Genomic DNA, 13,530 nt, shown 5'->3' with positions numbered 1-13,530 from the left:
GGTAGTGTGGTTTTCTTTGGATCAGTAAAACAATAATAAGTTAGGAGACAAAATAGCACAAGGAATTCCTGCGCTGTGAAGTTATCTCTCGATAAAAAAGAATCAGTAAAGTTTATAAAAGAACTTTAATATCATTTTACTGGCAAAATTACAAAATACATAAATTTGCATATATCTATAGACAAAAATTAACAAAAAACAAACTTTTTCAGAATTGTATGTATAAACAATCAGCACTTTGTATTAAACTCATTTTGTAAAATATGGCACAATGATTATCCAAATATAAATGATATTTAACAAGTGATACTCGTATGATTGGAATTCTTTTAAAAATCGTCATGATAAGTCTTCAATTGAAAATTCTAAACACAGCCAATATATTTTTTGACCAATCACAACCCTGAGATCATTGTTATTATTATGCAAATATTATGCAAGGCTTTTGATAGTCCATGCCTACCATCAATGTCCATTTACACCATTCACAGCTACAGCTTGGTCCCTCACTTTTTTATCTGCATACTTCAGCCCTGTCCATGTATTCAGTTGTGCTGCTCGAAGTCTACTCCAGATCACATGCTCATTCAGAGATAGAGTTTGTGCAGCCATTAAAGCTGCAGCTTCAGGGGACATAACAGTACTACAACCTAATCCTGAAAATAAAACAAAGAATTTTCAATTGTAAGTTCTAAAAGATTTTTAAGGCTCCAAGAAATACATTTTTTTTATGATGTCATTATCATATTTTCTTTAATATATGAAATTCATATAGTCATGGGTTAACAGGGTTTTATTATTGTTCACGATATAACCATCCCTTCATTATTTTCAAATAATTCACAAGATTGCTACATGACAATAGTATATTTTCCCATTAAAATCTCTTTTTCGGTTTCATACAGATGAAAAGAAACTAGACATATTAGCAATTTTCTCCCTATAGTTCTATTGGATAAGCCTAACATATAACTGGTGATATAACAATGCACTTCACATCGCTTGACAAAACCATTTACAAAACAGTACTTTGTTATAAATGACATTAATGAAAGAAAAACAAAACTAAACCTGAATTAAAATAAAATTTACTACATTGATATTTTATGTTCCTTGGTTGCTGTCTAATCAACAAATAACCCCCCCCTTTTGTATAAATTCAGTTAAAATAGCCTTAAATACATACCTGATGGCAAACGTAAAGATGACCACACGTCTTGTGATCCCCAGTCAGCTGACAATGGAGGACAGTTGATGACAGGCCACACAGCATTACCAGATAATACTGGTCCTAAACCGTTACTTCTTCCTGCTACTGCTATAAATACAGTGGGAATTCCCTCTCCTGAAATAGGGTAAATCATACATGGAAATGCATGTTAAAATGAATTACAGCAACAATTAAAAGTACATGTCAAAATGAGTATAAAACCTGGCATTAACTAATAGATATTGACAAGGAATAGGAGCTCATAACATCCACTATTGAAAACTCATTATCTGCCAATACCAGTAATTAATCTTTGTATAATTTGAATAATCACTTTTCAAAAATCATAAACTTTATTCCACTCTTATAACTTGTGTATATACAATATTTTTATTGACATTAGAATCATCGAAATTAGTCTCATTCCGAAGTTCTTAACATCAAGTAGCAGTATCCAACCTTATATTATAGTGTCAGTTAGTAATCTATAATTATCAATATCAAGCTTCCATAAGTTATTCACTTGATTTGAGTCATTTTTGAATTTTGACAATTACTGGTTCAAGTTTAACAAGGCTAGAAAAGACTATTTTAAAAATACTGCATGTAAAAGTAAATCAATAGTAGGAGTTGATATCTATGTGTGTGGTGCAATAGCTTGTATTCTTTAAAAGGTACTGATTCTCAAGACATTATAATCTAATGCTAAGAAAGAAATTTGGTTTTGAGGACAATTTGACCTTTCATTACATGTTTTCTGTATAAGTAATCAATTTAATTAACACTAGAAAGATGAAGGCTTTTTTTTTTTACAAGAAAAGATTATCTTTTAATCAACAAACATTTTGTTTAAAATACCTTCATATTCAGCCAATATTGACATGGTAGCATCAGTTCCTTTGTGAGCAGACGACACTCTCAATTCACATGGTACACCATATTTGGTACAAGCTGCCTTTATCTTTTCACAATGTGTCATATCTGTTGCAGAACCCATAATGACAACTGCTCTTGCTCTAGGTTTTCTATTTAATAACTAAATGAGAAAAAAACAATAGCTTTTATAATATATCAATTCAAGTACATATCATGCAGAAGTCTTCTTAATTTCAAATGCCAAGAGTAAAATATTTGGAGGTATCAATTAACTTCAAAAGGTACCACAGCAGGACCACTTCCCCTCAATAACTCAAACACTAGAGAAAAAGATCAATATGGGTGATTTACATTTCTATCCTTTGTTGCATCTGTGTCTATGCCTGTAGAGAGAAATAAAATTAAGATTCTTAAAAAGTCTAATGTGTAGGTTTGCCATCTTGCTATGTTAACCACAAGCCAATTTGAAATGAACTATTAACTCAAACATATGTTTCAACTTTATGTAAATTTTACAATACAATGCAACTATTGAAATTAAAATGGCATTACTTTACATATAAACTATGCAAAACAGTTAAAGCCAAAAAACCTTGACTGAAGGTGTACCAACAAATAACCCAATGGAAACAAGAAATGGAAACGCTAATACAACTGCATACAAAATAACAATTTGTCCTCATCACAAATTAATACATTGTTGATGCTGCAGCCGTAAACAGCAAGCTAAGTCTGGCTTTTACGACTCAATCCAGGCTGGACAAAAACTCCCAAGTATTTCCGCTTCATCATGAATATATTAGTTTGGTTTAGTCTTTTAACTTTCAACAGTTTTAGTTTCTATTTCCGTACATAGCCTACTGAATTTTGTCTTTGCGAGTTTTGGAAGTCTGGTAAGATTATTGATGTAACCCATGACCTTGTGATGTAATCTGTACTTACTGTTACTTTGTCAGCCACCCATTCAAAGTTACGTTTCACTGTGTCAAGTGCTTCCTGTGTGACAATGTCAAGGTTACGGTACACTTGTTTGTCTTTCATCAGTCTTTTGTCACCAGATGGCCATAACCTCCAGGAATCACTGTCAATTACATCTGACAACAGAATCTCACCTAAAATTTTTAACATTATTTAAATCTTCTGTAGAAAGAGTAATCTAATGTTACAAAAGGAACTTACTCTGCCATTGCATGCACATTTCACAATTTCAAATACATCTAGAAATTGTAAATAATTCAAAGTTTAGTTCACAAAACATTATTTTAATATTGTTATATATATATATACTAACTTTCATTTTAATAATGCAAATTTAATTGCAAGTCATAATTTTGTATTAATAAATTTTGAACACTAATAGCAAGAAAAAAACAATTATCTCAAGACATTAAAATTTCACTTGAGCACTCTAGAAAAAAGATAAAATCATTTTCATGTTTTCAATAGTTGTCTTTACCTGTTTGAGAATCAATTCCAAACTCTATTTTCATATCAATCAAGCTACAGTCTAATGAAGACCAACATTTCTCTAGGACCTCAAACACAGTAACTGTGGTCTTTCTCATTATATCTAGTTCATCTGGACCAATGAGAACACCTCCCATCTTTAACTTGGCTTCTACACACTGTTCAAATGACCACTGGGGGTCATGGTTGGCATCATCCTGAAGATGAAATAACATTAAATTAAGATTTCTGTAATGAAAATGTTCCCTCAACTTTTAAACTATGCAGTAAAATATTTTCAAGTGAAAACTACATAATTACAGAACTAAAGAGCATTATAATATACAAACATGTTTTACCCTAAAACTGAATGATACTGATATCATAAGTTTGACCCACCATAAAATTTAAATGAATTATCATTTTTTTCTTTAAGTGCTACCATGCATTTATATTAGTCAAATTTGACCGAATTTCAGTATCTCCTTTATAACTTATCATATCAAACTTGCAGTATGGAAATCTTTGAAGGAGAAAATTAGGCCTTCCTCTACTTTGTAGCAAAACCATATCTGCTCATATAATATAAAAGCCATGAGATCAAAGCAAAGTTTTTTTTATATTGAATACATAGACAATAGTGCATTTGTTCCAGACCGTATGAGTATTTGGACCGTACGCGTACGGTCTGGACCGTATGCGTACTTTTTCAAAATACGCATACGGTCGGACCGTACGCGTACGGTCCAACTAATAATAAGAAGATGGTCAAGTTTATCAGATACAAATGTAAATAACAGATAAAAAAATCTTATATCTCAAATTAATATAAAAAGTTCAATTGATATTGAAATGAAAACTTAATATTATAACTTTTTAAAAAGGTCACGCTAGTTTAATCTGTTAATCTCCTGTAATTAGCATGTCAGTAAGGCCTAAAAAAAAAAAGATATGTGTTTCCGGTAACATCATTTTGAAAAATAGGGTCGGTAGGTCGGAATTCTTTTTTTTTTTTTTTTTTTTTTTTTTTTTGACATCGTAAATGAAATCCGGAAAATTATCATGATTTTTCCAAGTCCGGATCCGTAATTAGTTTCAAAAACCGGAAGTGTGCCATTTGAAATGTTTTTGAAGCACCTGCTGTGCAAATTTCTTGGATTTTAACCTATTTGGAATACCTTTTGACATTAATAAAATGTTTTACTGGCTTTCTATGCAAGTAGAAGCAAGAGAGAAAAAATATTATGTCATCTATCAGAAGCCTGTGTCAAAAACGGGGTCGGTTGATACAATTTTTTTTTTTTTTTTTTTGAAGATCCAATAAAAAAGTTAGGGTCGGGGCTAAAAAAACAGGGTCGGTCGGGTTACCGGAAACATCGATCTTTTTTTTCTCGGCCTAATTAATTAAAGGCCAGTATGCTCATTGAAATTGGGGTTAACGTATGTAAACAAAACGTACAAGGACATTCAATTGTTTTATAATATTTGTGAACTTTAAAAAAAAATGCATATGCAAAGGAACATGAATGGACCGCAAACATGTAAATGTAAATTAATAAAAAAAAACATAACATTCCTTGTGGTAGTTAGTGTCAACTGGAGCGAGAGTACAAAAATGGGATTCAGATATAGAATTAAACAAACATTTAATTTCAATTGTACGCTTATTCACTTACCCATCTGATGTAAAAATAGCATCTTGGAGAACTAAAGCTACAAATTTTTGGTTATTGTTTATTTTTTTAAATTTAACCCATATGATACCAAAACATGTATGGTCAGCTGGAGTATACGTATACGGTCCGGACTGTACGCGTACGGTCCAAATACTTGTATGGTCTGGAACACATTGACTTGATATGTCAAGTCAATGCACTATTATTGCCTTTATACTGCATTCTAAAAAAACAACATTTCAATTGTTGTGTAATGCGTTAAGGTTATTTATTTGATTTAAATATTGGGGAAACCCCCTTTAAAAAGGCCTCATATCATGCTCACGGAGAAATAAACAATACAATGAAATGTACATTTTTACCTGTTGAAATCCACATTCGATGGTGAACGAAATCGTTTGAGTATGGACTAAAATATCAACCATAAGCATAAAACATAATGATTAATAGGTTGCAAACAAAAAATATTAACAAATGATATATATTTTTCCAATAATTGCAAAAGAAACAAGGTTGAGTCGTTCAACGCATCGTTGTATGCATTGGAAACAAGAACAGGTTGAAGAGGTCGTATGAATAATTAAATATTATTTCTGCAAATTCTATTTTAATACTCATGAGGAAAAGTGATATCGGGTCAGTGACTGTATATCAGGGTTCAAAATAAGTGCTATCCTGCTTGCCCGAGGCAAGTAAAATCTGCAGCGGGCAAGTGAATCTCATCACATAGTTGTCCGCCGGGCAAGTCGAAATTTTGTGTTTGTGTTTCATTCTATCATGTCAATTAATATAATAATATATGCAATAGGTCTTAACCATTTATTGTTAATGAATTTGTGCCAATAAAATATTTGTATAACTATGTCAGACGTAATTTTTGTACGATGTACAACTGTGTATTATTGTATTACTATTTTCGCCGTCTTTATTTATTTCATATGCGCATGCCAACGACTTTTGAGTTGATTTTAAAAAATGAAAGTAGAAAGAAACAAATAGAAAACTTTTTAGTAAATTATGTCCCCCCTTTAAAAAAACTTAAAGAATCCAACGTCAACAGGGTTGAGCAACAAAAAAAATATGAAGAGGGAAATAGAAAACGTAAATTTTTAACAAAATGGCATGTACATCTGAAATTTTTTTGTCACTTTTTTTTGTAAAAGTAAAAGTTTTTGTTTAAAAAAGGGTGTATAGAAACTTGAAATCATCTGCCAGGAGAGGTCTAGAATGCAGGATTTGGCACCATTTACCCCAGAGCTTCTGGGGGCCTTAAGCGGCCCCCAGAGCCCTCGCCGTAAGTGCGACGAGCTATGCTCGTCGGCCCGTCCACATTAGTCTGGCAAGTTAACAGATACAAGGGCAAGTTAATCTAGATATTGACTTGCCCTTTGGGCAAGTCAATGGTCTTTTCTTATTTCTACCCCTGTATATGACATAGAAATATACAGTCAACGCATTTTGACTGCTCAAATAGAACGAGTGCAGTATAAAAACTCATTTGTATACATTTTCTTTTCTTTTGGTCTGTTTGTTAATCAAATTTGTAATGAAGTCCAAACAATAAATCATGTACATTGGTGTAAACATGTACATATTTCAATTCAAGTTATTCCACAAATATCTTAATGTACCTCATTGACAAGTCAACATATTGAACATTTATATTTAATATTTCAAACCTTGAAAAAAGTTTCTTGTTTTGGAGGGCTGAATCTATAGCCTTCTTTTACACCTTCATTTCTTTTGAGAAAGGAACCAGTAGCTACTCTTCTGGTTACCCATTCAATTGGAATCATTTCACATTTTCTAGCAAGTATGGCTGTCTGGCTAACTTGTTTGATGAAATGAGACTTTATTCCTGAAATTATATTTGTAAAGTGGTTTATTACAATGAGATTGGAAATGGGAAATGAGTATAAGTGACCTAACAACCTGACATTCGACAGGGTAATTCATATAGGTCTTAAACTGAAGCTTATTAATATGAAAGTTGGTACTTTATTTTATAATATTATATCAGATATGTATAATAATAGTAAAGCAATAGCATGTGTAAGAGTTGGAGCTTCTCTCACTGACCCTTTTAGCATTAAATTAGGTGTAAGACAAGGAGACAACTTGAGTCCTTCATTATTTAAAATTTTTATAAATGACTTCCCATCTTATCTTGACTCCTGTCTGGATGCAGTTTCCCTGCACTCAGAGAAATTAAATTGTTTGATATATGCGGATGATATTGCAGGGGTTAAAAAATCCACTAGTCCGACGCCTGGGACTAGATATTTACAACTCGGGCAATTAAAGTGTGTAACCCGATACGCCCGACGGACTAGTAACAAAAACATCTTGACGTTTCCAAAATAGAAAGTGGAAAATCCCTTCATTACTATTCTATGTTAGCCAATCCGATTCAAAGAGTCATCTGGGATTCCAAGAATTTGAACTGGTTTGTACAGGTCCTGTTGTACATATTTTAAAAACAGAACAAATAACTCTGGGTGGCCCAGTATCATGTGTTGATTGCAATTCTCGTACTTTAAATATTGATTTCTCATACCATGGCCTGGGGTATTGTACATTGCTTATGCCGAGATTTTCAATAAACGGTATTTGGGGATATCATGTATTGATCGGTATTGACCTGTCTTGTCGCAAAGCACTTGAGAACGAAACCATGCAACAAAATATTTCTTAATATTTTAGTACGGGAACCCCAGGAACTTCGTCAGTTTCAAAAACGGTAGATGAAGGGAGTAACGAAGCTGAAAATTCATCCCCAAAAAATGCTAAATACGACAGGGAAAAGCCGCGGAAAAAAATAGAGTGTCAAGGACAGCAGGGCTACAAAGTTGCACACACCCTAAGAACTTCATCAGTTTCAAAACAAAAAATGGTAGATGGAGGGGGTAACGAGACTGAAAATTCATCCCCCAAAAATGCAAAATACGACCGGGAAAAGTGGGAAAAAAATTATAGTGTCCAAGACAGCAAGCCTGCCAAGTCTTCAGGGCGAGACTCACACATTTTCATGCTTATTTGGCGGCATTTTTCTTTGATCTATTGTTTTTTTCTCTTTGATCTTTACAATTTGGCCAAAAAATCACGCATTTACTTCTTGAAAATTTGGCAGAACTGGGATACAATGATTCCCCTCGAAGGTTGGCTGATGAAAAAATAGACGATGCTCGGTGAATATTACCGTTAGTTGTCCCAAGCACACCAATAAAAAGTCTGCTTTGAATGTGGGAACAACTAAGTTAGGTTAAGCACCAACAATAAATAGCAATTCAACAAAAATTATTAAATACAGTGTATAATGTCTCCTTCAAAACAAAGGACACCCACTTTGTATTATGCAGCAAACTCTTGATTTTTAAGGCATACTAGGGCTAGCAGGTCAGTTTTGATGGACTAGCAGTTCTTCCAACAGGGCTAGTAAAATCCTGCTGCCATTAGTCCTGGGCTAGTTAGCTGTAACAAAATTTTTTAACCCCTGATATTGTGATTATGTCAACATCAGCCACAGGGCTTCAAAGTAGACTTGATCAGCTAGAAAAATATTGTGCTGACTGGTGCCTGAAAATTAATATTAGAAAGACTAAAGGCATAATTTTTAATAAGGCTGGAAGGAAAATTCAGGCGAATTTTCGACTGCAGAATAACTTGATTGACTGTGTCGCTCATTACAAATATTTAGGTGTTCACTTTACTGCATCTGGAAGTTTTCATCTAGCTAAAACTGAACTTTATAATAAGGCTCTTAAAGCCTACTATAAACTTAGAAAGGATTTTATCAATTTGTTTCCTGGAATAAAATCTTGTGTTCATATTTTTGATCATACCCTTAAACCCATTCTGTTATATAATTCAGAGGTATGGGATGGTTAGGCCAAAAAAAAAATATATGTCTGTTTCCTGCTGCCATGGCAAAAAAATCAGGGTCGTTTCCCCTTACATTATGATATTGTAAAGTCAATTGTAAAATACTGGTATAGATTTGAAAATCTTACAACTGAATTCAGTCTATTGAAAGATGCTTATAAATGCAGCCAAGAGCTTCACAAATCTAACATAGCTTCTTGGTTCTCATTTGTTAAAAAAATATTAGAAGTTTTTGAAATTAAACAAGAAGTAAAACATTTCGGACAATATAAATTTTTGAACATATCTAGCAAATTAATTCACACTAAATATATTAGCAATTGGTATGCTAGCCAAAATAAAGCTTCTGATGGAAAACTGTTTAATTATGTGAAATTTAAGCAGAATTTTGGTTATGAAAATTATCTTTCTTTAATTAAGAACTTTGATTTTAGAAGATCTATATGCAAATTACGTATTTCTGCTCATAAGCTTCAAATTCAAGTTGGTCGTTTTTCAAATATTCCACGAAATGAAAGAATTTGCAAAAAATGCTCCTCTGGCTGTGTTGAAGATGAAATCCATTTTTTAACTAACTGTGAAAATTTTAAATCAGATAGAGATGCTCTCTTTGACTTTGTTTGCCAAAGAATTCCAAATTTTTCTATACTTGATAATCAGCATAAATTTATTTATTTATTAAACTGTGAAGACAATCAGGTCCTTAATGCTGTTGGTTAATTTATTAAAGTGAATATGAGTTAGTAATTGTATTGTAACTGTATGTAAAACAAGAGTGCACACGCTGAAATGTCTTGCCTTCTATACTAATCATTGATATTATGTTGATAGTCCTAAATATAAAGCTAAGCTTTATTACAACTGTCACATAAACTTAACATTAACCAAGATAACTAAACAAAGACCAATGAACCTTGAAAATGAGGTCAAGGTCAGATGAACCATGCCAGGCAGACATGTACAGTTAACAATGCTTCTATACAACATATATAGTTGACCCATTACTTATAGTTTAAGAAAAATAGCCCAAAACACAAAAACTTAACACTGTGCAATGAACCGTGAAAATGAGGTCAAGGTCAAATAAAACCTGGGCGACTGACATAAAGATCATAAAATATTTCCATACACCAAATATAGTTGACCTATGGCATATAGTATTAGATAAAAAGACCAAAACTCAAAAACTTGACTTTGACCACTGAACCATGAAAATGAGGTCAAGGTAACATGACATCTGCCCGCTAGACATGTACACCTTACAATCATTCCATACAACAAATATAGTACACCTATTGCATATAGTATGAGAAAAACAGACCAAAACACAAAATTTAACTAACCACTGAACCATGAAAATGAGGTCAAGGTCAGATGACACCTGCCAGTTTGACATGTACACCTTACAGTCCTTCCATACATTGAATATACTAGCCCTATTGCTTATAGTATCTGAGATATGGACTTGACCACCAAAACTTAACCTTGTTCACTGATCCATGAAATGAGGTCGAGGTCAAGTGAAAACTGTCTGACAGACATAAGGACCTTGCAAGGTACGCACATATCAAATATATTTATCCTATTACTTATAATAAGAGAGAATTCAAGTAGACAACATTACAAAAAATTTGAACTTTTTTTCCAAGTGGTCACTGAACCATGAAAATGAGGTCAAGGACATTGGACATGTGACTGACGGAAACTTCGTAACATGAAGCATCTATATACAAAGTATGAAGCATCCAGGTCTTCCACCTTCTAAAATATAAAGCTTTTAAGAAGTGAGCTAACGCTGGATCACTATCCCTATGTCGAGCTTTCTGCAACAAAAGTTGCAGGCTCGACAAAAACTGTTTGTATCTATGTATCTATGCAAATCAATATTCTTTTTCCTTGTTCATAAAATTGAGAAAGGAAATGGTGAATATGTCAAAGCGACAACCACCCGACCATAGAGCAAACAACAGCCGAAGGCAACCAATGGGTCTTCAATGTAGCGAGAATTCCCGCACCCGTATGTATGCTCTGTATGCCCCTTGTGGGCCCATAATTGGAAACAAAATATGTTCTGTTCTGTTCTGTTCTATATATATTCTTAAAACTTTCCAAGGATTGTTTTGTTCATGTTTTGCTGATAACAAGTTTTTGATGGGCTATTTTTTTACTTTTAGAATATATTTGAGTTTTCAGGGTTTTTGAAACTTTTCAATACAAACAGTGAAGAAACTCGGAACATGCTTTAATTTTAATTCAAATACCATTTAATTTAAAAAATAATTCCATTTCTTTTTGTAACACTCTTACCAACATCTTTTAGAAGAGAAAAGATGGCCGATGTAGTTGAGGTGGAGATAGCAGCCTTCCCCTTCATGTCATGTGCCCGCACTCCATCACCTGCAGTGATCTTGTCTTTGGATTCCAGTAAAACATGTCCAGAGTGGCTGTCAAGGTTGTAGACCCTCTTTGTTTTACCCTCGATAACCAGAGAACCCAACTTGTATTCACTTGGTACTGAAATCAGAATGCAAAATATTTGATAGTTTATCAACTTGATGTATAAAGTACAGTAAGCATGGTAAGTTTACTTATGCAACTGGTCCAAAAGAAGTTCTATAATTACTAAGGAGGAACAAATACAGGAAGCAGAAGTTCTCAGAGAGAACTATCAGGCCACTCCAGAGTGTCGGTTAAGTTTGTAGATCCTATTGTTTCCCCAGAGAACACAACTTACTTGTATTCACTTGGTACTGAATTCAGAATGCAAAATATTACATAATAAATCAACCTTAAACTACATGTAGGTGCATACAGTACAGTAAGCATGGTCAGTTTACATTATTTGCAAAGGTTATGTTAGTCTGAACAAATATGTGTTGACACACCAACTATAGGTATAGGAAAATGTGATATGAGTGCAAATGATGACTTTATCAGGATGGGAACAACCACTCAAATTATCGAGGGGTAATCCCTCAATGTAATGACTATCCCTTTGATGAGGGTTACATTTCAAGTGATAAAAACTATTTTTTTGGAAAAACCACTCCTCAGTACAAAAGAGCACATATTTATCATGTTTATTATTCTAAAGAACTATACCTCTTATTTTATCTGGTATTATATGATCAAAACATGTCTAAGAAATTTGTAATATATTCATGGACTTACATCTTCTTATTTATTGAAAATAAGTGGATCCAAATGGAGTAGTCAGGGTCAAAATCATGTGGATACCAGTGGAAGAAGGTGAGTTTTTTTTAACCTTTTATGCAGAAAATTATTTTTTTTCACAACTATGCCCTGTAAACACATGTTATCCACCAGAATCAGACACTGGTTGTTTTTGTTTAATTTCAAAATACCCCCCAATTGATATAATTAAATTTCTGACATAATTTTATTGTTTTCTCAAAACTACAATGCCGGGGTCTCATTGGGGGGGTTCTGATCCTGTATCCCACTTACACTATGTATGTAAGCAATTCTCATTTTTTGTCATTTCCCGGTCCCGCTAGATCCCATTTCCTGTTTTCACGACACATTAATTTGACCCCTTTCACGTGTCACGCTTACAAAAAATTGGAAATCCTGCTTCATGCTTAGACCCCAATGAGATCCACTACAATCATTCAATTCATAAATTATTTGATGTAAAAGTTTCCCACCAAATCTTATATTTGACGCCCCATTACAGTGACACTTCTAGGCGTTGGAATATAGGAATTGTGACCCCCCCCCCCCATTTTCCAGAATTTAAGTCTCCCTATGGGTTTTTTGAGATTTTATTACTTGGCATTGAAGTACCAGCGTCCATCTGTCCAATTTTTGCCAAATGTTAAGAAACTTATATTATCAGCAATGTCTTTTACACTTTCAAAAAGTCCAAATCAAATATTTTTAACCATGCATGATCCTTTGAAATATAAATCATGTTAGGCGGAACAAATATACGTTGACAGTGACACACAAACTGTGATTTTTTTTTGGACAAAACATTCAAGTTGTTTTGCATGTCAGTGCATTAATTGTCACTTTCAGAAGTTGCCCCTCCCCCCTTTTCAGTAAACAAGACGAAAATATCTATTTATAACACAATTGCCTGCAATATTTTTTAGTTTAAAATGAACTGTAACAAAAACCTAAATCAGAATGCCCTTCAACATATAGTTGACACTATGCCAAATAATAACTACGGATTCAGAGCACTCACTTACCTTTTTCCTCCATTGTCAAATATTCAGTGCGATTTCCCGCGAAATAATTTATTCCACGTGGTGGACCTTTGTTCTATTTTTAACCACAGTAGACCAAATAGTTCTTCTCTCTACAGTAAATAAAAAAGATATGTTTTTAATTTTTTATTATAAAAATCAATTTAAAGATTTTATAGCAAAACTCTACTCTTTAACTAATTTCAGAATTAACTTTCGTTCTTTG

General features: G+C 33.2%; 1 protein-coding gene across 1 annotated transcript; it reads right to left on the bottom strand.

Moving 5' to 3' along the window:
- Window positions 1–106: 106 nt before the first annotated feature.
- LOC143085533 (multifunctional protein ADE2-like) lies at window positions 107–13,448 on the bottom strand. Its single transcript, XM_076261924.1, has 8 exons — window positions 13,308–13,448; window positions 11,398–11,604; window positions 6,888–7,066; window positions 3,543–3,750; window positions 3,029–3,198; window positions 2,069–2,246; window positions 1,187–1,345; window positions 107–656 (listed from the first exon to the last, which is right to left on the bottom strand). The coding sequence occupies exons 1-8, from the start codon at window positions 13,318–13,320 to the stop codon at window positions 466–468; spliced, it is 1,305 nt and encodes a 434-aa protein (XP_076118039.1). The 5' UTR covers window positions 13,321–13,448; the 3' UTR covers window positions 107–465.
- Window positions 13,449–13,530: the final 82 nt, after the last annotated feature.

This window comes from Mytilus galloprovincialis, chromosome 8 (genome assembly GCF_965363235.1).
Source record: "Mytilus galloprovincialis chromosome 8, xbMytGall1.hap1.1, whole genome shotgun sequence".
In the NCBI taxonomy this organism is placed as follows: Eukaryota; Metazoa; Mollusca; class Bivalvia; order Mytilida; family Mytilidae; genus Mytilus; species Mytilus galloprovincialis.
Note: the sequence above shows the minus strand (reverse complement) of the source record. Positions and strands in the feature narration are given on the sequence as shown.